Genomic DNA, 25,190 nt, shown 5'->3' on the forward strand with positions numbered 1-25,190 from the left:
TATATATATATATACATTATTTCTAGTTAAAATCGATGTAGCTGAGTTACCTCTAACGGAAAAAGTATACCTGGACGCTGTTTCTCACTTTTATCTTATGCAAAATCCTATCAATCAAATTTGTGGATTTACTGTTATATCAGATGTTGTTGATTTAATGTTATCCAAACTTCCCCAATACGCCAACTACAACTGGATTAGGTTAGGCGCAAGGGCAGTACTGGTAAGATTCTCAATAAATTATTACTGAATTTTTATTTAATTTGATTTGGTGTTTTTGTGAACTAAAAATTATACATACCAATAAATAAAGTTATGCATTAAACAATAGCAAACATTAAATTGTTATCATCTTAGTAGTTGGACGATTTTGTTGCCTATCTTATATGAGGAATTCCATAAATGAGGGAATAATTGGTGCTTGTAACTTTTCAAGATGTTTTTTAATAAGTCAGTTAATCAATCAGACAGTTCAAATCAGTTAAATGCTTCAAGGGTTAATTTGTAATGTGTAACAATATTACAACCCATGACATAAAATATTAAGACCTTAAAGAATAATTATATATTCAGAATAATATATATACAGGGTGCGTTCTGAAAGTAATGCGCATTTTCTGGGAAAAATAGATTTATTGATCCTACGGGTACAAATAGTTGAAATTCTTCAAAATAGTTCCCTTGTGCATCATTCCACTTGCAGAGACGATCCTGCCACGTCTGGAAGGCACCCTGGAACTCCTCGACAGGAATGCCTCTCAGAAACTTTGTAACATGAGCTTATTTGTTCTCCACCGACTCCCAGCGCTTTCCCTTCAGCTCTCTTTTCAGTCGGAGGAGCAAAAAAAGGTCACACGGGGCTATAGGGAGGCTGGGGCACCAAATCAGTAATTCCAGCAATTCTTCACTGCTCAAAACTCGAACTTCTTTTTGCTCCTCCGTCAACACCTTCGTCACAAGCTTCGTACAGACTTTTCGCATTTGCTAATCCTCCGTCACAATCCCATGCACCACACATTTTGACAAGTTTAGGGTGTTAGCGATTACCTGAATGCTTAACCGACTGTCTGACTTCAAAACTTCATGCACATGCTGGACGTTTTCATCGGGTCTTCCTGTTATTGGGCGTCCAGAACAAGCCTCGTCGGTGACCTTCTCCCGATCCTCCTTGCAGGCCTTGTGCCACCTTCCACACTGAGATCTCGAAATGCATTCCTCCTTAATGTCGTCTTGAAGCATGTGATGAATTTCCGTCGCATTCTTCCAAAGTCGCACACAAAACTTTATCGCGTACCGCCGTTCCAGCGAACGAACACTCCATCACGCCGTGACACGATCGAAAAAAAGACTTTGTGCGAAGACACGTCCTACCACTCCTACTGCTCGGATCGACCTGAGACCAGGCTTGCTTGGAAGGACTAATCCCCCACCACATTTTTTGACAAATCTGAATGCGCTGCGATCAATAGTCGCGTTACAATAAAATCATGCTCATTACTTTCACATCTAATGGTATAAATTCACATTAAGTTTTGGATATTCACATTAAGACACATCTATTGGTATAAATTAATGCGATATTTCTGAACAAAGAATAATTATCCTAAGCTAAAAATTATTCTTTATATGTGTCGATATCGCAAAAAACATATTGTTGAAAAAGAGCATGAAATAAAAGTAATCAAACTTACCGGCGTGTAGCAAAATGCGGTTTAGGTTTAAAAGTATATAAATTAAACAGTTAACAAAATTCGCGAAGCCGTTCATGGGTCACATTCACACAGCAGAGAACCACGCCCAGAGAGAAACATCCACGACCTGAGTGGGATTAGAACCCGCAACTATTGGCTTTGTTGTCAGGCACGCTGACCCCTCGGCCACCTAGTCGATGGAAGACATTATATATTGCAAGGAAATGANTAAACATATATATATATATATATTTATATATGAGAGAGAGAATGCGCCAGAAGTTATTTTCTTGATCAGCACTGAACATTATGCGTTGAGGATTACTGGTTGGTCAGATTAGTATTTTATACTGACAAAGTCTTGTTCTATCGTTAATGGGTATTGATCTTAGTTGGTTTTTTAAACCGGATTAGTAGCTTTCAGTTATTTAAGTTATTAATCTATTCTTGCTTCAAAAAAAATAATCTAAATAACATGTGCGATTATGAAGTGACTGATGAAACATTATGGAAATCGGATAAAAATTTAGGGTGGATCCTAGAATAGCCCACCCCATGGCGATTTTTTTAAGTTTCGCCGAGCAAGTTTTTGAAATCTCGCCAAACTTGGTTTCCGGAAGATATTTCGGAGAGATTATTTTGAACGTCTAATCACAACAAGATCGCACCACCGAAATTCTCGAACCTGATTGGGTTATTTGATATGTATACCTACGCCAAAGTAGGATTTCGTTAGAAAAGAGGTAAAAGGGCTTATTTTTCGAAGGAATTAAATATAATGGTTTAATAAATTTAATTTGATTTAAAAGATGAGCCATCATACTTAAAAGAAACTTACCATAAATGTAGGTTATTTTTTATTCTATTTAAAATATTTCAATAAATTTGTGATAATTTAATTTTTTTAATAATCAAAACCAACATTGATCCCAGTAATAATCGCCAACTTGTCTATGTTTCAAAAAGTTGCCAAGATGTGGCTATTCTAGGATTTTACCAAAATTTAAGCAAATAATTGGTAAACTATTTTAATATGCCATGCGTTAAATATACCAAAATATAATTTTTTAGAATGTGCAAAACAATGTGAAATATATTATGTAAACCATAATTTTGTTTTGACTTTTATTTTCAATTACTTTCAGAATTCTCCTTGCCGGGTTAAAAAAATCCATGTCGTAAATGCATCTGAAGGATTTTTATCTGCATATAAAGCATTAAGTCCACTTATGCCAAAGAAAATGGTTGATATGGTAAGTTTAGTAACGATGGTTCTTATCCCATTCATTTATTTAGAAAATGAACACTAAAATTGAACTTAAGAAATTCTCAACAAGCAGAAAACCATAACATTAACAGAAAAATTCCATGCTTAACTGGTTAATTGTAAAATATCTATCCGACTGTGACAGCGTAGTATTGGTCGTTTTTATTCAAAGAAATTATTCAATCCTCTATGACTACACATCCAATTTCATTGCATATTTAGGTCATCTTGACCCGTGGGCAACGTTTAAAAGCTAAGGAAACACTAAAATTATATTTAAAAATGTTCAATGAGCAGATAATTATAGCATTTACCAAACATTCCATGCTCAGCCGGTTAACTGTTAAAGATCTGCACGGCTGTGTCGGCGTAGTATCTGCGGTTCTTATCTTAAAAATTCCCTTAAGAATATTTAAAAATTGGTAATATTTAAAGGATATTTTTAAATCATTTAAGTTTAATTATTTTGAAATAAAAGCTGTCTGAAAGCAATACATATTTATTTTTTGCGATTGACTTGATAATACTAGATGACACTTTCTATCTTGTCACAACGATGAAAATAATATTCAATGTTCAGTATTATTCATTCAACTAAAATAGTGAGTAAATAATATCGTGTGAGTGAATAAATAATATTGTGTTAATTATGTAATAGTGTGTTAATTATGTAATATTGTGTTAATTATGTAATATTGTGTTAATTATGTAATATTGTGTGTTACCTTTTCAGCTTCAGTTTCATTCCGACAGCACTGAGTTTAAAGATCTTCATGAGTTCGTACCTCCTGAAATACTTCCTGAAAAATACGGAGGACATTTAAAAGAATGTGAGCTTATAAATGGAATGAAGAACATACTTCAAATGGAAGATTACTATAGAAAATATTTTCCTCTTTGACAGAAGGAACTGAAACGTCCGGATTAAAGAGCGAATGTATAAATGCCATTGCATTTCTGCTTTTCCAAAACTGTGAAAAAATGTCGTGCACTCAATTTTTGGTACTTATAAGAAAGAGTTGAATAAAATTAGAATGTCAGCTTGAAAATATGGAAAACAATTAAAACATCGTAAAATTACCAATTGTGAAAAAAAGAACATTTTATCAGTGCAATAAAAGAAGGAAAAAAATGTTTATATTTTTTATTTTATTTATTTCCAAATAAAAATGTGAATAATTTTTTTAAAAACAAGTTGAAGGGGAGTCGGCTGGGAATATACTAGTAATGCTAAAACTGACCTTTTTCAATGTACCTTTTCTCAGCATCAAAACAAGATATTGCTTCAGTTTTTTTCACAGAATATTTACATATACTTGTTTACATTGCGATAACTACTAATACATGTTTAAATGATAAAATGTTTTATTTATTTATTTCCAAATAAAAATATCAATAATTTTTTTAAAAACAAGTTTAAGGGGAGTCGGTTAGGAATATACTAGTAATGCTAAAACTGACCTTTTTCAATGTACCTTTTCTCAGCATCAAAACAAGATATTGCTATAACTGTTAATACATGTTTAAATGATAAAATGTTTTATTTATTTATTTCCAAATAAAAATATCAATAATTTTTTTAAAAAACAAGTTTAAGGGGAGTCGGTTAGGAATATACTAGTAAGTCTAAAACTGACCTTTTTCAATGTACCTTTTCTCAGCATCAAAACAAGATATTGCTTCAGTTTTTTTCACAGAATATTTACATATACTTGTTTACATTGCGATAACTGTTAATACATGTTTAAATGATAAAATGTTTTATTTATTTATTTCCAAATAAAAATATCAATAATTTTTTTTTAAAAACAAGTTTAAGGGGAGTCGGTTGGGAATATACTAGTAACGCTAAAACTGACCTTTTTCAATGTACCTTTTCTCAGCATCAAAACAAGATATTGCTTCAGTTTTTTTCGCAGAATATTTACATATACATGTTTACATTGCGATAACTGTTAATGCATATCTTTGGCAGAAATGTTTTTAAAAAGTATGGGAGAGAGAGAGAGGGAAAGAGAGACAATATTTATTTAGCCAGGTCATTAAATCTTAAGATTTTAGCAAATGGAAGTGACGGTGCTTTTTTAAAGCTGTTTCTCGAAAGCTCTGTCGTCATACCAGATAAACGCTTTCTGTGCGAATAATATGCTTTCTTCATAACAGTTGTGAGTTTACAATGTACATGATTTTTAGGTCAATTTCATCTTATCTTCAGCCAATATGTCAATTCTAAAATTGGTGCAATGAAAAAAAAAACACAGTTTTGTCGCTAATTTTTTTTTACTATTCAAAAACATTATTCTAAATCTTCATTATCTGTGATCACAAAAATAGAAGATTGTTCATTGATTCGATAATTTTAATTTAGATAGAAAAATCTCGCAGAACTAACGATTTTTTTAAAAAAAGTTTAATAATTTTAAAATATTAAAGTTATTTGTCCTTTCTAAAGGCCAGATAATTGCTTACCGTAGAGATGGAATATATCAGGTGTTCTCAAATGGTGGTCAACCCTAGTGGTCAGTGGAAAGATCACAGGAATTCCCAGAGTTTAAATTTTTTAAATCAGTCGTAATTTTTGAAACCTGTAATTATATTTATGTCTAAACAGCAAGATATAATTTATTTGATGATTTGATTATTTTTAAAAAATTATTTAAATAAAATGGCAGCAGAAAGAGAAACAGTAAAATTTATAAGAAAATTTCATTAGTATATTTTGTCGAACTTTCATTCAAAATAAAATGACCAATTTCAAGAATAACTAATTATATTTCTCAGATAACTATTCTCAACGTATAATCAACATATAAACTAGTTATTTTTCGAAGACTATTTAGCTTATTTTAATCATTTTTAGCGCCAACAACGAATTCAGAACTAGACTAAGTACCACTCCAGGATTTCATTCTCCACATAAGATAGTATCAAAATAATTAGTAGTCCTTCTTTGGTTAGTATATTCATAGGTGCTAATAAATTTTACTTTTATATTTGCGGTTTTGCCAAAAAGCATTTTATCGTTTAGGGTTTCGTAACTGTAAAAAAATTGGAAACCTCTGGTATACATTGTTTGAAGTGTAGGCTCTGAAACTGTGACTTTACCATTTCCCTTGACTGAAGAGCTTCAGGAAAATACTGTTTTTAAAGTAAGAAGGTTCCTAGTGCATTCTGCTACTAGCAGTCGAAGACAACCTTAAAAAGCCCTCCTGTTGGCTTTAGATTTAATAACCAATTCTTCAAACAACTTAACTCATTGTTGGGGAGTTACTTACTTCGCTAATTAGAAGCTTGCTGACAGGAAATAGTGGCAATATTCAATTTTAATTTCATATTGCAATGAATTCAATTTGCATCGAAATTTAATTTTATATTGCTTGACGTGCTGAAAGGGACATATTTGTTTGTAAGCTTAGCATGAGCTTTTTAAGTTACAACATCTTCAAAAGTACTTTTTAAGTACTTTTTTCGCAAATTTTTAATCTATTTTATCCTTCACATTACATTTTGCTTTGCTGCGTATAAACTACAAAACTAAAATTACAATGTGGTGTAGAAAAATGTGCAGAGAGTATAACGGGAAAAAAATTATCATTCGATAATTGATTGGAGAATAATTAACTGTAAACTTAAAGTAGGGGGAAAATGAGTGTTACACGCCACTCTTAGGGTTGATCACCTTTCTTACGGAAGTGCTATAGGATGAGCTATTCACTCCACTTTGGATTGATGACCTCTCGTCTATAGAATGAGCGCTACTCACCACTTCCTCGGTATGGATGAGAGATCAATCCCACTGATAAGCTCTTAGTGGGGATGACGTAGCATGGCTCTTTATGTAGCATGGTTTGGACTAAACAAATGCTTCTTAAAATTTTTGGGTATTTATTTCTTCACATCTATGGGTATTTTTTGAAATATTTGATGCTTACTTTGCTATCTAAATAAAGTTTCGAATTAATTTCTCATAGGAAAAGTTACAAAAAAAAAATTAGCAAAGTATCCATCTTTATTTTTAAACTCATGCTCTTAACGTAGCATTGTTTGAACTAAAAATTGATTCTTAAAAATTTTGAGTTCATATTTTTTGTCATGTACAGGTATTTTTGAGAGAATTGACGCTCATTTTTTAATCTTAACCAAGTTTCAAATGAGTTTTTATTACGAAATATTATTAAAAAAAATTCACATATTGTCACCTTTTTTGTCAATTATACATATTATCTTAACGCATCATTGTTTGGAGTAAAGAAATCCTTCTTAAAACTTTTGATTACTCATTTATTGATATATATGGATATTTTTGGAAAAAATGACGCTCACTTTGTCATCTGGAACAAGTTTCAATTGATTTCCTTATTGTAAAAAATTATGAAATATTTGCACTGCATCCTTCATTATGCTAACTATATTAATATTCTTAACGTAACCAAATTTGAGCTAAATATATGCTTCTTAAGCATTTTGGGTACTTTTGTATTTATTTTATCTTATCTCAGGATATGTTTGAAAAATTTGACGCTTACTTTGTACAAGTTTCAAATTAAATCCTCATTGCAAAAAATTATAAGAAATTAACAAAATGTCCTTTATTTTTATATGTATGCTAATAACGTTGCCTTGTTTGGAATAAAAATTAAGATCATATATTGGACTAAGATCATATACATGATCGATATAATAAAGGGCACTTTGTGAATTTTTTTAATAATTTTTTGCAATGAGTAATTCATTTGAAACTTGTTTCAGATAAAAATTAAGTGTCAATTTTTATCAAAAATACCCATAGTTGTGAGGAAATAAATACTAAAAAAATTTTTTAAGAGACATTTGCTTAGTCTAAATAATGCAACATTGAGAACATACATATGGTTAACACAATGAAGTTTATTTTTCAAATTTTTTAAAATTTTTTGCAACAAGAAAAAAAAATTTGAACTTTTTTCCAAATTACAAAGTGGGTGTCTATTCTTTTAAAAATGCCCATATGTGTCAAGAATTAAGTATTCCAATTTTTTAAGAAGGGTTTGCCCACTTCAAGCAATACAACGTTAAGAGCACATTTAAAGTTAATTACACTTTGAGGACACAATTAGAGGACACTTTGCAATTTTTTCATTATTTTTGGAAATCCAAATTTTGGATTGCTCTGTAGACCAAACCACGGGAACCATATTTTCCAGATTGCGGCTAAACCCCTATAATTTGGGGGTCAGAAATGCGAATCCGTTGGAAAAAAAGGTATATTTATTCAGAGAAAATAAGTTTTTGTGTCTGATTTCGTAACTTAATATATTGACTGCACTTACTTGAAGTTGAGCTCTTCCCTGACGTTAGCCTTAATCGATCTTCTACCTGACCCTCAAAACATTAAGATTGTGTCTTAGAGTGAGAAGGAAAAGAAAATGTAAAGGCAAAAGTTTTTCAGGATGGTCTGTCTTCTTTTTGGAGCACTGTACATATTAATTAGGCATCATCGATGAAAGGCGATTTCCTACCGTTTTCCTAAGCGAATTTCCCATTAACATTTATCCATTCACTCTGCTTTTCATTACATAGCTTATTTTGTTTCAATTAATACATAACTCCGTACCTGGTTCGCATTAACCACAGTGCTGACGTAAAATATCCACAGTGGTCGATGGATCATGGGTTAGAGTCCCCTCGCCGTCAGGCTAAGCATGGGGAGTTTTCGCGGCTTTCCTTACCATGTAACGCAAATACTGGTTAGTTCCATCAAAAAGTATTCCACGAAGGCAAATTTTTCCCAGTACTTGATCCAAAAATTCCTTTGTCTTCTGGATTGGGTTTAAAACTACAAGGTTACGGTGTTGAACATTGGTAGTCGTAAAACCTCAATTGGGTCGGCTGTTCAAAGACGGTTGTAAATTAATACATATTATCAATATTAATTAAACATTAGTGTCAATAATAATAAGGAAATTTTTACTGTTCCCCAAATCAAATAAGTATCTTTTCTCTATTATTTTTACTTTTTAGTACATAAATTATTTTTTATTTACTTCAATTAATGCATATCACCAACATTAACAAAGCATCATTGTTGACAATGATAGTATGACGATTTCCAGACAAATAAATATCTTTACTCCACTGCTTTTGCTTTCTAGTATGTAACTCTTTTCTTTTATTTCAATATGCATATATTACCTAAATTAATTAAGCATCATTGGCGCCAGTAATAATTTGCCGATTTTTTTCGTTTCTCCTAAATGAATTAGTATCACATTCCCATTAATTTTTTTCTTTAAATACATAAATACTTTTTTCTATTCCTTTGATTTTAAATAAAAAACTTTTTAGAAATACGTTATAAAAGAAATATTATAAATAAAAATGTATAATATATTATAATTAAGCTACTTGATAAAATATTTTATCAAACAACTTTAAAAGTATTAATTTAGTATCGTAGATCACGCGTGCTACCACGTAATGTTGTTCATTGAATTTATCTGTCACAGCGAATAAAAGATATTTAAATATTAAATATTTAAATATTTGCAAAAAATATTTTTTTGACTAAAGAAAGCTATAAGCTAGCAATAATCAATGATGTTATCGTTAAAATGTGTGAATATTCTATCGTTAATAGTTGAATTAAAAACAATGGGTAATTAAAACAATTTAAACCAATCAGAAATTTTCATTTCGTTCTTCGCTTATCCCACTCGAACGGTTAGTTGCAGAATGTTCGAATGCCAAGAGTTACCTTCCTCGCGCTTTGAACTATCTGTATGCCAAATTTCATNCTAAGTATTGGTTTTTCAGGTCTTTTTTTTATTTTTAAGGAAGAGTGTTCCAAGTGCATTTCGCATCCAACAGTCGACAACAACAACAATAAAAAACCTCTATTTTGGCAACATATTTAAACACTAATAATTCCAACAGTTTGGTTCAGTGTTGGGGATTTACAAACTTCGATGGCAACCAGTACAACTTAGTGGCAACCATTACATCAAACTCGATTATTATAAATAAATGTTACCTTAATCTTTATTTCCTAAACTTAAGAGGAGCTAAGTTACCGAATGCACAAATATGCCATTGAGAGTCATCAGCCACTTATTTCTTTAAAAGCTCAGCCACTTATCTCTTATTCCCTCTTACCTCTGTGCCGATAAGAGGGATGTTTCGAATATATCCCTCTTATCGGCACAGAGGGATGTATTCGAAATTGCTTTCATACTAAAGAAAAAACTTAATATCACATGAGATGGGAAAATTTAAACAAGATATTGAAAAAAAAAAAAGACTTCCTTCTGCTATTTTTTTCTTCTTATATTGGACAAAAAAAATTGTTATGAGCCGTATCACTGTTTTTTAAAATTGTTTTATGATAAATTGCACTTTAATGATGATAAAAAAAGACGGGGGAAATGCATACAAAGCTGTTTAATATATTTGAAATCAGAATGATTTTAGGAAAAAAATAAGAACGCTCTCACGCTTTTCGGATCAAGATTTACACATGGCATTCTTCACAGATTTTACCGAAACAATATCTTATGACGAAAAGATTACTCAATGAAACTGAAAGAAGAGGAAGAAAATTCGAAGTACGAAGTGAAAAATATTTATCATCAAACATTGTTGAAATCTGCAACGAAGTTGAATGAAAGCTGTAAAAATTATTGAAAGCGAGACAAAAGTAAGTAGATTTTTTAATACGCAAATAAAATTATTTTCCTTCTTTTTGCTTAAAGAAGCAAGCTCCAATTTTTTATAACTAACGAATTTTTTACCTGAATTTCTAAACAATCTTATGGCATGCAAGAATAGTAAGTTTTTTTGTTAGTTAGTAACAATCTGATCTTTTCTATTTAAAGGAATTAGTTAGATTTCTGAAACATGAACCTATTACCATATAATGCTGAACAAATGTCTAAAGAAGAAGAAGACAAGGCTTTAACTGCTATTAATGAATCTGAACTTTTAAGGAAAGCCTGTATGGAAACGCTTAAATACATGCTTAAAGGTATTGGTTCACGTTTATTATCATTTATACACTATTTACAGGAAAACCTGTTTTAGAAGTTTATGGGAAAGAAAGTACTTCTAAAACGGAAAAACTTTTTAACCGAATAGGCTAAAATTTAATTCTAAAAAAAATATTCAATGATGTATATTAGATTTATACGTCGTACTTGTTTACATCATTATATCATACACAAACTGAGCTTATACTTTTTGAAATTTACTTTGATATGAAAATACTAATTCGGAAAACAACAATAAAGAATCATCCGTACAACCTGAAATAGTTTCATTTGTAATGATTATTAATAAATTTTTATCGTTTTCTTGGTAAGTATTTTTTAGTTTTGAAAGAATAATTTCAGCTAGAATTCAGCTACTCTGTTTTTAAGCTACATATTCAAATTCATATCGAGAGCTTACAATTATAAAATTTTGCTGTGTGGTATGTTATCTAAAAGTAGTGAAGGAATAATCTATGAATATATCATTTGAAAATAAAATTTTGAAACGAAGAACATTGCATTTGAAATTCTGCGGATTTTTAAAACAGGTGAGTGTTAAGATTCTTATGATAAAAAAATTTGCTTGTAAATAATTTTTTCTCCTATTTGATGATCGTTCTCTACAGAATGGTTTTTTACGTCTGATTAAGAACTATAAGAGTAAAAAAAAAAGAAACCATGTGAAAGTTTTTATTTCAATATGAATAATTTTTAAAATCGTTTTTTATCTTAAGCATTCCTTATTTTACGTTTCTTAGTTTATAATTTGTTGATTAAAATTGTTGTCAAAATACTTTTTTTTGAAAAATTAAATTGTATAACATTATGTGTTTATGTAATTATGTGTTTATGTATTTTCTTGCATATTCTAATGTTTGAAGTAATATGATTCAGAAAAGTATGGAATAAAAATTCGGTACGTAATAACGCCACCGCAACTACAGATTTGGCGGTTTTTAAGTGCCGCCAATCTACACTTAAAATTTTTGCGACAATTCATAAAATAAAACACTTTATTTAAAATCAAAATAGTTAATCGGATTTCGGTGGAAAATGAGCCGATATAGAGTTTAGCATAGATTCAAAACAATCATATCGCCATATGAACTCTGATAAATAAGATTCCAAATGAAATAACATTTCCAAAACGTACGTTTACCAAGATAAAGTTTTATGTTGTGGCTTTTTGGATTTCGGTGGACAATGGGCAAAATATTTCGCTCCTGAAAAAATAAAATTGCATCTTGTTTTGTTTTTGGCAAATCCCAAACACGCATTTTCGTAGCACTAAGAAATGGCGTCAAAAAAGAATTGTTTTTTGTTTTGTTTTGTAAGAATTCTTTATTTTACATTTTTTTGTTTCTAAATAATGATTTTCATTGAAACTTAAAGTTTTTTTGGGATATAAATTATTGTAAAAAAACTTTGTTTACAAAATTAAATTATATAAAATTATGAGGCTTTATGTCCTACTTTTTGTTCATTTTAATTTTTGAAGTGATACGATTCTTAAAACTATGGAATGTAAAGTTTAAATGGGCCTTTCATGTTATATCATTAAATTTAGTAAAACTATTTCTTAGTTAATAGGTTTTAACTCTTATACGAATACGTATACATATTTTTTTCTGTTCATTTACAAATATTTTTCCGATGTGTTTTTGATATTCCTTTTCTAGAAAAAAAAAGAGAGATACCATTTTGTTTTCGTTTGCATAAGAAAGAATATCAAACATTTTTATTTTTTAAATTTAATAAGCTACAATAAAGTAGGAACGTTACAATGCTACACACTACATTAATGACGTCTCCAGAGTAACTGAATGACTGTTCTTATAGAAATCGCAGGTATTCGTCTCATACAACAACGCCCCCTATAGTTCGTCGTGATCGCGAATTCAAAATGCGCATAGTAACATCATAAGAAAATTTTCAGATAAAGATATCAAATATAATTGGATATCTGTAAGCGGAGTCACGCGTGTGCGTCGAACCTCCTTGGCTTCTGAATCGACAAGTGCCATGATTTACCTATGGTGCCATGATTTACCACTTGCAGGTATCCGATAATAAAAATTCCGTAAACAAAAGAAAAATGTTGGCCAATAACATTTGATCCATGAAGAGATTTTTACGTAACAACAATCGGAATACAGCGTCCAATATATTGGGCAACATTTTGTACAATTTTATCACTGAAAAATGATATTTAGAGATTTTTTGTTCTTTTTTTTATCCCTTAAAAATAACAAGTGTTACGCAAAACTATAATTTCATTTACATTCGTTGGTTAGGGTTTTTAATTACAATGAAAAATCGTGACAAAGTTAATAAGTTCCAATGAAGATTCCTTTTAGAAAGTTTTATGCCTTATAAATAGCTTATTACTTGAGTAAAGCGAATTTAGCTTCATGACCAAAATGTAAAGAAATATACTGTGAAAATAAATATCCTATAATTTGCAAGAAATTCTAAAACTTAAATACATTCTTTTTTACGCAGTAAAAAAATACAAAAAATGATAATTTAATTAAAATTAATTTACTTTTTTTTAAATTTTTCATCGCATTTATAAAATTAACTTTTCTTTAAGCAACGTATTTCTAGGTAGAATTAAGTTTTTCTGTCAAAAGTTTGTGTTTCAAGAAGTTAATGCACTTCGGAGATACATTAATTTATTGTAAGTAGTAAAAAACAATTTTTAAGAACTTGCAAGCTGGCTGATACAGAAATATAATTCAAAATGCACATACTAATATTAATAATGCTTTTTTTTCCCTTAGCTAAAGGATTCAAACCATTTCCTGATGAGGAATTTCTCTTAGCGCATTTACGAGGGACTGAATTTGACTGCGACAGAGCAGCATACAAGCTTCTAACTTACAACGAAATGATAAGGAATTCTCCTGAATACTTTGAAACGAGTGTTTTGGATGCATTGACAAAATCACACCTTAATCCATTGCTAGTGTCACCCATTAGAATGAAAGACAACAGTCTCCTACTAATATCACGATATTGTAAGCAGTCTTTTCTTCCTTAAAATATGTAATACAGTAAAAAAAAACTGTTTGTCCGTTTTTCATTTATACATCTTCTTTGTTTTTATACGTCGCTTCATTGCAGTCCAAGTTCAGTCTAGATTTTTGCATTATTATAATATTCCGTTCGTTTGTACGATGGAGATACATTAATTGTCTGCTAAACGTTATTTTTTTCATCTCTTACTTAATAAGTAAATTTTCGAGAGCCACTAAGTGAGGCTCTAAATTGAGCTTTTATCCTCAAAGATTTTATGAATTTTTTTCCGGAAATCTAAATTTAAAAAAGAACCTTTCAAATACAGTAAAGCACCGTTTATATGCTTCTAGTTTCTACGCCGGTTTTGCTTGTTGATACGTGGCATTTGTTTACGTTAGCAACTGTTTTTCCCATTATATTTCGAGTAAGCCAAGCCCGTCAAGTACCGATTCTCTTAAGTGACACAGCCTATATTCTTCCTTTTTTTCACAATATATTTACACAAATACTTAACACAAAGACGGGCACGGAGCTAAGTAGAACATAAACTTTTTATGCATCGAAGTTGCCAGGTACACAAAACAGAAATACTCCACGGTTACAATAAAATATATAAACAAATAATAAATCTAAATTAAGTTAAAGAAGTAGACGATAAAGAATTATATTTCAACTTATTCGATGTGCGATATGGCTCTGTGTTTAGTTAACTTATCGTTAATTAACATTCTAACTTATAGAGAGAAACTTAGCTCAACTTCAATACGCCATTTTGCTGATAAAGATTAGCTGGCGCTGACGTCATAGGTCACATGTGTGGGGTATGGGAGGTCTTCTTCTTCTTCTTGAACTGCAAATACCCATGTATAAGTATATTATCCAATAAAATACTTTTTTATTTTAAAAAAATTTAAAAAGAGGAATGAAATTTTTTTATTATTTCTTTCATTAATAATCGTAAATTAAGTTTTAGTGGTTTCCCACAATTTAATTTAATTTTAAATTTGTTTTTGGGTCATATACGTAAGCAATGAACAAATGAAATGAAACAAATAAGCGACATTATGATTTTTGTTGAAGTGAAACCTATGAAAATTTTATAAACGTTGAAAGTGCTTATCTGAGAGATATATTTCATTTTTAATGAACGAATTTATTTATTTTACTTTGATTTGAAAAGCGCAGTGAGAAATATTAATAGAATTTTTTATAAATGCTGATTCTTTTCATAAATAAGAACTGCTCTTAGAAAAATATTATTTTTTTAAACAAAAAAGTTTGTTATTTCTTTTTCATTATCTTTTTACTTCAAATAATTTCATAAAACAACAGAAATATTAAATTAATAATAGATAATTATTATATACAAATGTAAATAAGGCTTTAAAAATCAGTACCAGGAGGTTAAACTCTCGGAACTTCTTTTAACTTTCCACGGAACCCTAGAGTTTCACCGAACACCATTAGAGAATTGCCCTTCTGAATGGTTCTTCGTGGTTCTACAAGTTATTCTTAAATGCATTATTAAAATAGTTCATTATAACCTTAAACCGAAAAATCAGTCACAGCTCAGCTTAGAGAGTTCAATTATTTGGGAAGATTTTTTTCATTCAAAACTATTTGCCAATACATGAAAGTTAGATAATGTATAAAATTATACAAGCCACCAAAGATCTAAAATTTTCACGTTAATGTGTTTTTAAGGTACAAAGAGAATAGCTATTTATTATAATTCTTATTCTGATACAATTGTGTGTTACCGGAGAAAAAAATTTTTTTAGACAAATATAGGTTAAAAAATTTTATATCAAGGAAAGAGTTTCAAGAATTTTAAAAAAAACAATAATAATTAAATAAAATGGCTTTATAAGAATTATAAATTAATCAAAGGAATTGTGGTTCCAAATGATACATTTATTTGTGTTATCAGTGAGTACAAAGTCTTATTTATTTATCCACGCAAAATGTATTACTTAGCTAATTTTAAGCACAAAATGCAATACTTAACGCAAATAATTTTTATCCTAATTTATCCTCAAAGAAATTTTACTGTTGAATAGTTACGATCAATTAAACGTATTAAACGTTAGATTACCTAAAATAAGTAAGTAAGTAAATTAGAATGTAAATAAAAAAAAAATTTAAAAAAAAATTTCGCTGAGAAATTTTAGGATCTTTTATCTAGAGCAGTGGTTACCAGCCCGCGGGCAGCATCCGGCACGCAAAGTCTTTTTTTGTAGCCCGAGAACTAAAATATATTGCTGTCGTTTCTTTGTGGACAATTTTCATACAAAATCTATATGGTTTTAAAATACTTTTCATTCGTTTAAAGAAACTTAATTTCTTCTTTCCTGTGAAATTTAATATAGGAACGATGAAGAAAAAATTTCTTTCTCAGGTTTTGCATCCAAGAAAATATTTATTCAAATACAAAAATAATCGTGTATGTTGCTCTTTTTCATTTTTATTTTTATTTATTTATTTATTTTTCTTTTTTTGTATTTTCTGAATATAATTTAGCATGTGCGTATCAGAAATTTTCTAGAAGAAATTCTCCCATTTAACTTTTGGAAACCACTCATTTTGGACGAAATCATTTACAGTGGTCAAATTTAAAACGCATAAAAAAGGGAATAAACATCATGTTTTATTTAAATTCCTTGAATTGGATATCGCATGAGCAGAAAAGACAAAAAAATTTCAGATGCTCGAGAATTTTTTTGTTGTTGCTATGATTCCTAATAACTCGAAAAAAATCTTAATTTATCACAGAATTAAATTTAAGAGAAAAAAAAAACCTTGTCGATAAGTTTCTGATTAAGAGAAGATTCAAAATGATACGCAATGATATTATTTGTAATGCTTGTTATTTCGCTTCTTAGTATTAAAAAAACTTTGATAAAAATCTGACAGTAATATTTAATGTTCCTTCAAACATAAAAGTATCCTATATAAAATTTGTATCCTATATAAAATATTGTAAAATAAGTTGTGACCCGCCATTTGACTGGTGTTTTTAATTGCGGCCCCCGGCCACATGTAAGTTGAAAACCTCTGATCTAGAGCTAAATTCATAAGAAAAATATTTTTAATTGCATTAATGTGTTTAAAACAATAAGGATAGAAAGGTCCAGTTTACTAGTATCTAATTCGAAGGTTATTAGTTTAATTAGAATTAGAAGGAATAAATATTTTATAGAGTATGTATATATATTTCAGTTGAAATCGATGTAGCTGAGTTACCTCTACCGGAAAAAGTATACCTGGATGTGATTTCTGGCTTTGACTTAATGCAAAATCCGGTCACTCAAATTTGTGGAATTACTGTTCTAGCGGATGCTGTTGATTTCACATTTTCTAAAATTCCCCAATACACTGACTACAAGTGGATTACGATAGGTGCATGCGTACTATTGGTAAGATTCTGAATTCATGCGTACTACGGGTAAATGTTAACTGATTTTATTTTATTTTTTATTCAAATTAGTTTCTTTGCAAACTAGAATTTCTATCAGTGAATAATAGTTAACATTAGAATGCAGTTAACACGAGAGAGACGGCTGGACCCATTTTTGTCTCTTTTTAATGTTCTGTAAGTCGAAAAATAACTTACTGAAAGTTTTGAGAATTTCTGCACTGGCCCCTTCTGACTTTCTTGTCATACAGCAGTGTTTAGTCTTTCTGGTATTAAATATTGAACACAAGCAAACGTTGAAAAGTTAATACCTTAATATTTGGATATTTTAACCACCAAAGTTTACGAATATATGACTTATATAACTTTCTAAAAAAAAGTTAATTGAAACTTTAGAAAGAATCACTTAAACATTTCAAGATTTATTTAATAACACTATACGGCATCAAAAATGTTCGATGCAAACATGGCTCTCTTTTATATTTTTGACCTAAAATAAAGAATTCATTTCCTGAATATCATGTCTAAAATTATGAATTATATTCCCGAAAATATTCCTATTCCACCCAATATGTAATCCCCCCCCCCCAAGATCGACATTTTAGATTGGCGACTTAAGGTATTTTAACAACACACAAAAACAATGTACCGGCAAAAGGGAACTTTCATTGAAAATGGAACCGTCACCATTTTGGCGCTAGTTTTGGAACAGTCACCTCATTTACCCTCCCGAAGTTTCCAAGCTCCAATTGCATTAGTAAGCTAAGTACCCCAAGCATTCACTTAGATTTCTGGATATCCTCAAATCTGGATATATATATATATATATATATATATATATNTGTCAAAAGCGTATTAAACAGCAAGTATCGTGTAGAGGGGAGGTCTGGGGGTGGTGGAATAATAGGGAAGTTTGAAAAATTAGCGATGTCTTTAATCATCTAATTGCTGAGATCAGTAAATGCGCCTTGTTTCCCCCGAAGGAGATTTTACCGCCTCACTTTTCGCCAAATCTCTGCCGCTCTTTCTGTCCTCTCAAGATTTAAGGCTCCTTGAAGTTAATTGGAATGATATGCATGGCATTCATTGTTTCCGTTTTTATTTTTCAGAAGTGATTTAAGATTTAGTTTTAAAACTATGGTGGAATACGCGGGTAATTTTTGAATTATTGGAAGGAATTTGTAAAGCTTACTTAGAGGAAGCAGCTTATTGTGAAGAAACTCGCCTGAAATGTATGATGGTACTTCCTGGCAAGATTACTGTTTCCGATTGCTTTAAATATTTTAACGAAGCCCTGAAAATGGCAAATCTATCATATAAATTACTTTTAGAATTCAATTTCAGGATAGATTTGGGACTACTTTTTCTTGCAAATATTTTGTTTTCCATTTTTAAATTAATAGACTCAGCCTTTTTTATATATATATATATATATATGCGTAATTATTAACTTTTTGTTAAAATTTTATGTTAATCGTATAAAAATTGAAACAGTTGAAAATTGTCTCCCACAAGGAATTATACATCATCGTCATTACAAATGTTAAAACATTTCAAAACTTTTCACATACTTTTAAAAAAAAATATGCATGAAAGCAAATATGTTTTTAGTTATTTACCTTTTGTTCACGAACCATAATTTAGCTTTCGCCTTTATTTTCAATTTTTAGAATTCTGCTGTGAGGATAAAGAAAATACACGTCGTAAATGTGTCTGAAGCATTTATATCTGTATACAACGCATTGATTCCACTCATGCCTAAGAAAATGGTTGATGTGGTAAGTGCAGTAAGGTGGTTTTTATCCCAAGAATTTACTTCAAAAAGCAATAAATTGCTCTAAACAATTTATAAAAAGAAAATCAGAGCATAAACATAAAATATATATATACCTAGACAACTACAATCGTTGACGGTGCAAATGGAACTGCATGTTACCAAAAAGAAAAGCGATGACGTCATGGAGAAAAAGTACTACGATAACTAGTTTAAGATAAATAAGTACAGTGGGTGATCGGTTAACGAACTGATCGGTTAACGAACAAATCGGTTAACGAACACTTTCACGAAAGATTTTTGTGTTCGGATAACGAACACATATTCGGATAACGAACAATTTCAAAAAAGATTTTTTGTGTTCGGACAACGAAAACATATTCGGTTAATGAACGAAACGAATTCTAACGAACACTTCTCGGCCTGAAAAAAATTTATATTAAACATTTGTGATCATTTTGCATACGAAATAAGATCACTGAGAGGAGAAATGTTTAAAGAAGATGAACTAACGACAGAAGAACTCCAAGAAATTTTGAATGAAGAACACCAAGAAACACAGCGAAATGTGTCTCCTACTCTTGATGTACTAATGATGAAAGAGGACCAATGCCGACATCTGCCATTAAAGATATTTTGAAAAAGTGGGAGGATGTCAGAGCAATGGTCTTAGAATGGCACCCAAACCAAGCTGATGTCAGTAGGTTTGGGGATCTTTACAACGACAATGCTATTAGTTACTTCCGGAAAATCCTGAAAAAGAGAGAAAAGCAATCGACATTGGACCGCCCCATAAGCATAAAATGAAAAGGATTGATTAATATGCAAGACTATATGTATGTATAATTTTTTAAAAAACTTATTAAGAAATTATACATTTTTTAAAATTTAATTTTTAGGGTCTCCAGAACGAATTAATCGATTTCACATAGAAGTCTATGGTAAATCGATGATCAGTTAACGAACAATTCGGATAGCGAACATAGTCTTGGAACGGATTATGTTCGTTAACCGATCACCCACTGTATTCAATGAGCGAGTTCGAACTGCGAAGCAAACCGAAACTAACTGCAGAAGCAGTATCGGGAGTTTGGTGAGGGCAGCGAACATCATTTTGGTGTCCTTATAATTCTTATAAATATGACTCTTACAATAATTGGTGTTCTTATAATATAAATGATCCACAGAATTCAAGCCTAATGGAGTGTACAGAGCCTTTGTTGCTCAGAGGATAAAGGGTTCGCCTCCCAATGAGGTGGCCCAGGTTCGAATTCCATAGCCGAGGCCTAATAGGAATTCTGCACTTGACCCGCTCTAACCACAGTGCTGACGTAAAATATTTTCAGTCGTAGACGGATGATGGAAGAGAAGCCCCGTGTCGTCCGGCTAACCGTGTGGAGGTTTTTGGGGGTTTTCTCCTCATGCAACGCAAATGCTGGTTAGTTCCATCAATTAGTCCCTTACGAAGGCTAGTTTGCCCCAATGCTTGATCAAGGAATTCCCTTGTCTTCTGGTTGAGTTCAAAATGACAAGGCTAGGGCGTTGAACATTGATAGTAGTAAACTCAGAATTGGGGCAACTGTCCAACGCCGGTTATAAAGGTTTCTATTTTATTTCATAACCGTCGTTGAACACCCGATCCAATTTTGGGTTTACGTCTAATAATGCTTAACTCAAATATTACAAGGGATTGGTTCAAAACCCTTGTAATTTTGAACCAATCCAAAAGACAAGGAAACTCCTGGGTCAGAACCCCCGAAAGCATGATTTCTTAAGGGAACATGGAGGACTTTGTGACTCAACAGATTTAGCGTGCATTAGTCACCAATTACTACACGGGGAGTCTTCTGTCGACAGGTATTGATACCATGACCTTTTGGACATTGGCCCAGTGCCCTACCAACCAGGCTATCCCGGCCGGTGGTTAGGTTATAAAATATAATAAAATAACAGAGTGTACAGAGCTGCGGTGGCCCAAAGGATAGTGTGATTGCCAATGAAGCTGTTCAACGGTGATTATAAAATGAAATAAAACAAAGCGTACAGAGTCGGGATTGCTCGGAGGATAGAGAGCTCGTCTACCAATGAGGTGACCCAGGGTCGAATTCCAGAGGTCGAAGCAATGCTGAAGTAAAAAATCTTCTGAAACAGACGGGTCATGGGTTAGAATCCCCTTGCCGCCGGACTATCTGTAGGAGGTTTTTACCACCATATTACGTAAATGCAGGTTAGTTCCATCAAAAGATCCTCTACGACGGATAGTTTGTCCCAATACATGTTCCAGGGGTGTCTTTGTCTTCTGGGTTAAGCTCAAAATTACAAGGATACGGAGTTCAACAGTGAAAGTCGTGTAACCAACAATGGGCTGGCTGTCAGGGTGGGTTATAAACATTTATAAACAGAGTGTACAAATATTGAAGTCTGATAATATTTTTCAAAATTCCCTTTAACTACTATTTTGAAAGAAAAGTTAGACTTATTTTGTAAAACACTTAGTATTGTTTACTTACCTAAAATACTGAGTAAATGTTCAGTTGAATGTATAATTATGTGTCTTACCTTTTCAGCTTCAGTTTCATTCTGACAGCACTGAGTTTAAGGATCTTCATGAGTTCATACCTCCTGAAATTCTTCCTGAAAACTACGGAGGATGTTTAAAAGAATGTGAGCTTATAAGGTGCAATGATAATATACTACAAAAGGAAGATTTCTTCAGAAAATATTTTCCTCTTTAGCAAACGAAACAAAAATATAAGGAATAAAAAATGGTATATAAATGTCACTGTGTATTTCTTAATTTCCAAAATTGTCAGAAATTTGCTCTTTGCTTTTCTTTCCCATTTCTTTTATTTATTATTACAGTCAAACCCCGCTATAGTGAACATTCAAGGGACTGAAATTTCAGTTCACTATAACCGGGAGTTCACTATATCCGTTTCGCGAACAATTTTAACTTATGGTTCCGAACTCCTTCTTTTCATTATACATTATAAAAATAAGTAACCAATAAAATGAAATACAAAAATGAATGAAAAATAATCCGTAGTAACAAAAAATGCGTTAACTTGCTTTTATTTCTTATTAATCTTTGTCTGTGAACAAAAAAAATTAGTAAACTTTAGCTGATACAGGGAAAAATTTGTCCATACATCTGCCTGGGTAGGCCATTGTTTAGGGATGAAAAAGCGAGATAAAAGAAGTAAACAAGAAAAAATGCTTATTGCTGCATTTCACTCTATAGATGGTATAAGTATTTATTTTGAAGTAGACATTTCAAAATTATTTGAAGAAAATGAAGAAAAAAAACCAGTCGAAGACATAGAAAGTTTATAATATCCAACTTCCTCTCTTTTTTAGTTTACTATATCCACAAAAAATAACATTATGCGTGTATAGCAAGGCGAGGGACCGAACATTTCGTTCACTATATCCGGGAGTTCACTATAAACCGGGTTCACTATAACGGGGTTCGAAGTTATTTAAAGAAAAAGTTGCATAGGATCTCATTTGAAAAAGTTAAATGAAAAACTAAACTTATATCAAACTTATTAATTGCTGGATAAAATCAATTGCAAAAAAAGAAAAATTTACGATACGTAACATTTTATTAATAGGAAAAAATAATAATATAAATTCTACGCATTTCTTCATTTTGAAATGATAATCTTCGTGGATTATGGTTCTACATAACATTTCTGAAAAGATCGAGATTTCTCGAGGGAAGATCTTATTTCAGTTTTAATTATGCAGCGTTTGATTCAGTGGTGATCACATCGGATGAATGTTCTAAGTAACGAAAAAGAAGAGTGTTCCAAGTGCATTTGGCATCTAACAGTCGACAGCAACCTTAAAAATACTATATTTTGGCAACATATTAAGACTTTAATAATGTTATTGTTGTTACATATGGCTTTATTGGAAATATTAATCCATAAACAATGTTCAGCTTTAAGTGGACATAAACAAGGAGTAAAAAGGAACAAAATTACATTAACAAACAAAGAAAACACATGACAAACGCATATTAACACAAAAAGAACACAAAGATAAAATTAAAGTAAAAAAAATATACATATATATACACAGTGAAGAATGAGGAGTAGTCTTTACAGAGATCTCTGGCATCCCAGTAAGGTTTACTGAGATCACCCCGGTCTTGAGATTGCTTGTCCAGTAAAGGGCATACAAGCAAGTGGTCTGAGTTCAAGGTTTCCGAATTGCAGATTTGGCACTCTCTAGATGGAAGGATACCTATTCTGTTGAGGTGGTCTGCCAAGCAGTCATGGCCTGTTGAGAGTCTGAAGTTTGCCGCAGCCTTCTTACGAGGACTGTGACAAAATTTCTTCCAACTGTTTTGGATGTTAAAAAACCTTAATAATGCTAACACTTTGAATCAATGTTGAGTAATTGCAGTTTCTATGATTTGAAGGTAACCAAGGTCTAGCCTTGGTTACCTTCTAGGTTCTTGGTTACCTAGGTAACCAAAGGCTAGCTTAATACTTATTTCCTAAACTTTAGAGCTAATTTACTCGAATGCACAAAAATGTTACTAAGATTCTTCAACCACTTTTTTCTGCAATAACTTTACTATAAATTAATCTTCTAATAAAAAATAATAATTTCAAAATCGAAACATAAATTATTTTAGGAACTTTAAAAAAATATGTATATCCGAAGAAATTATTTAATGAAATTTTGAGTTAACAGATTTCTCCGGTAATCAAATGATAGAATTACATGCTTTTAGTCTCACCTTTCTCGCTAATGAACTGTCAGAACTCTGTAACGTTTTCTATTTTTTTATTACCACGTTTATATCAACTTGCCTTCGTGTATGTCTGTTCGGATGGAATTTTGTAATCGATTTTAAACTAACTTCCCGACTAGCCATAGACTTCAAATTTGGCATATAGTTCAGAATTGGATGACAATGCATGAAAATGAAGAGAAAAAAGGCATACAAAGTAAAATAAAATTGAAATTAAAGAAAAATTTATATTTTCGCTATTGTCTTTTGTTGTCGATTCGATTATTTTAAATTAGTGTCACATGTCAGTTGAAAAGTTTTGTGTACAGTGAGTGAAAAAATTGAGATTTTGGAAGTGAGTACAAAAAAAAATAATAATAATAATAATGTTTTTAAAAACCACGTTTTTGTAGTGGAGAATAATAATTAAAAAAAAAATTGAAAAACGAAAAACGCGGGTCGCATGAAATACATAACAGTACATATACACATACACACATTTTCTTACTCATACACATGCACAACCACATACACATCCACATTCAGATGCAATTACAGATATACTTACACATATTCACATGAGCACACATACTGTTACCGTTATGTATTTCATGCGTCCCACGTTTGTCGTTTTTCAAATTTTGGTTTTTTAATTATTATTCTCCACTACAAAAACGTGGTTTTTAAAAATATTATTTTTATTTATTTTTACTTTTTTTACCTTTTTCTTTATATTAAGTCGCAACTTCAAGCGTACTTAGTTTTTTTTTAAATTTCTAAAAATATATATTCAGGTTGACCATGACGAAAAAATTCTGCATACTGCTCTGCCTGATAGTTTAAATCCATCATTAGAGTAGAAGCAAAGTAAGAATAAAATTGAATAGAAACTCCCAAATTCTCAAAAAAATTGGCATACACATTTTTTTCCTTTCTCTTTTAATTTTATTTATTTATTATTATATTGTTAATCTTAAGAAAATGTCTCAGCTGATAAAATAAATTTAAAAATTTTGTATCAAATTGTACACTGGTCGACAAAATTAAGAGATGGGAGACATTTTCCCAAATATCTCAAAAAATTCTGAAGATAAATAAATGAAATTTGGTATGGATATAGCTTATTCCATGATAATAAAGTATGCAAAACAAAAATGAAGGTGCCATTCACTGGCAAGACCTATTGCCAATAAATCCAATGTAGTCTGAACTTAAGGATAAAAGATGACAATAAAAGTGAGGCTTGTACAGTGTGTGTTGCCTCTAGTATGG

General features: G+C 31.0%; 2 protein-coding genes and 1 long non-coding RNA gene across 10 annotated transcripts in view; 2 read left to right on the top strand and 1 right to left on the bottom strand.

The window, feature by feature from the left end:
- Positions 1 to 3,795, bottom strand: part of LOC122270325 (uncharacterized) — a 27,013-nt gene extending 23,218 nt beyond the window's left edge. The window contains exon 1 of one of the 2 annotated variants that reach the window (XR_011637671.1): positions 3,684 to 3,795. This is a non-coding gene — a long non-coding RNA (uncharacterized lncRNA). The remainder of the gene's footprint in view (positions 1 to 3,683) is intronic. The other variant, XR_006225733.2, reaches the window with a different exon arrangement.
- Positions 1 to 4,094, top strand: part of LOC107452804 (alpha-tocopherol transfer protein-like) — a 15,512-nt gene extending 11,418 nt beyond the window's left edge. For 5 of the 6 annotated variants that reach the window (XM_043047260.2, XM_043047258.2, XM_043047259.2 and 2 more), the window contains 3 exons: positions 27 to 223; positions 2,837 to 2,944; positions 3,692 to 4,094. In XM_043047260.2, the coding sequence (XP_042903194.1) occupies positions 27 to 223; positions 2,837 to 2,944; positions 3,692 to 3,859 (473 nt within the window). In that variant the 3' untranslated portion in view covers positions 3,860 to 4,094. The remainder of the gene's footprint in view (positions 1 to 26; positions 224 to 2,836; positions 2,945 to 3,691) is intronic. The other variant, XM_071185171.1, reaches the window with a different exon arrangement.
- Positions 4,095 to 10,123: 6,029 nt separating this feature from the next.
- Positions 10,124 to 21,953, top strand: LOC107452846 (alpha-tocopherol transfer protein-like). Of its 2 annotated transcripts, XM_043047254.2 has the most exons (6): positions 10,124 to 10,630; positions 10,809 to 10,957; positions 13,745 to 13,981; positions 17,202 to 17,398; positions 19,068 to 19,175; positions 21,739 to 21,953. In XM_043047254.2, exons 2-6 carry the CDS (start codon positions 10,831 to 10,833, stop codon positions 21,904 to 21,906), a joined length of 837 nt encoding a protein of 278 aa, XP_042903188.1. In that variant the 5' UTR covers positions 10,124 to 10,630; positions 10,809 to 10,830; the 3' UTR covers positions 21,907 to 21,953. The 2 variants fall into 2 exon arrangements, with proteins under 2 accessions (XP_042903188.1, XP_042903189.1); XM_043047255.2 differs by lacking the exons at positions 10,124 to 10,630; positions 10,809 to 10,957 and adding an exon at positions 12,906 to 13,020.
- Positions 21,954 to 25,190: the final 3,237 nt, after the last annotated feature.

Source organism: Parasteatoda tepidariorum, chromosome 9 (assembly GCF_043381705.1).
Source record: "Parasteatoda tepidariorum isolate YZ-2023 chromosome 9, CAS_Ptep_4.0, whole genome shotgun sequence".
Taxonomy (NCBI): Eukaryota; Metazoa; Arthropoda; class Arachnida; order Araneae; family Theridiidae; genus Parasteatoda; species Parasteatoda tepidariorum.

What these genes read in the sequence shown, in the direction of transcription:
- LOC107452846 (XM_043047254.2), top strand. Translation starts at nt 10,831, where the DNA reads ATGAACCTATTACCATATAATGCTGAACAAATGTCTAAAGAAGAAGAA. An exon ending in GCTTAAATACATGCTTAAAG is followed by an intron (nt 10,958 to 13,744) that starts GTATTGGTTCAC and finishes TTTTTCCCTTAG; the next exon opens with CTAAAGGATTCAAACCATTT. An exon ending in CCTACTAATATCACGATATT is followed by an intron (nt 13,982 to 17,201) that starts GTAAGCAGTCTT and finishes TATATATTTCAG; the next exon opens with TTGAAATCGATGTAGCTGAG.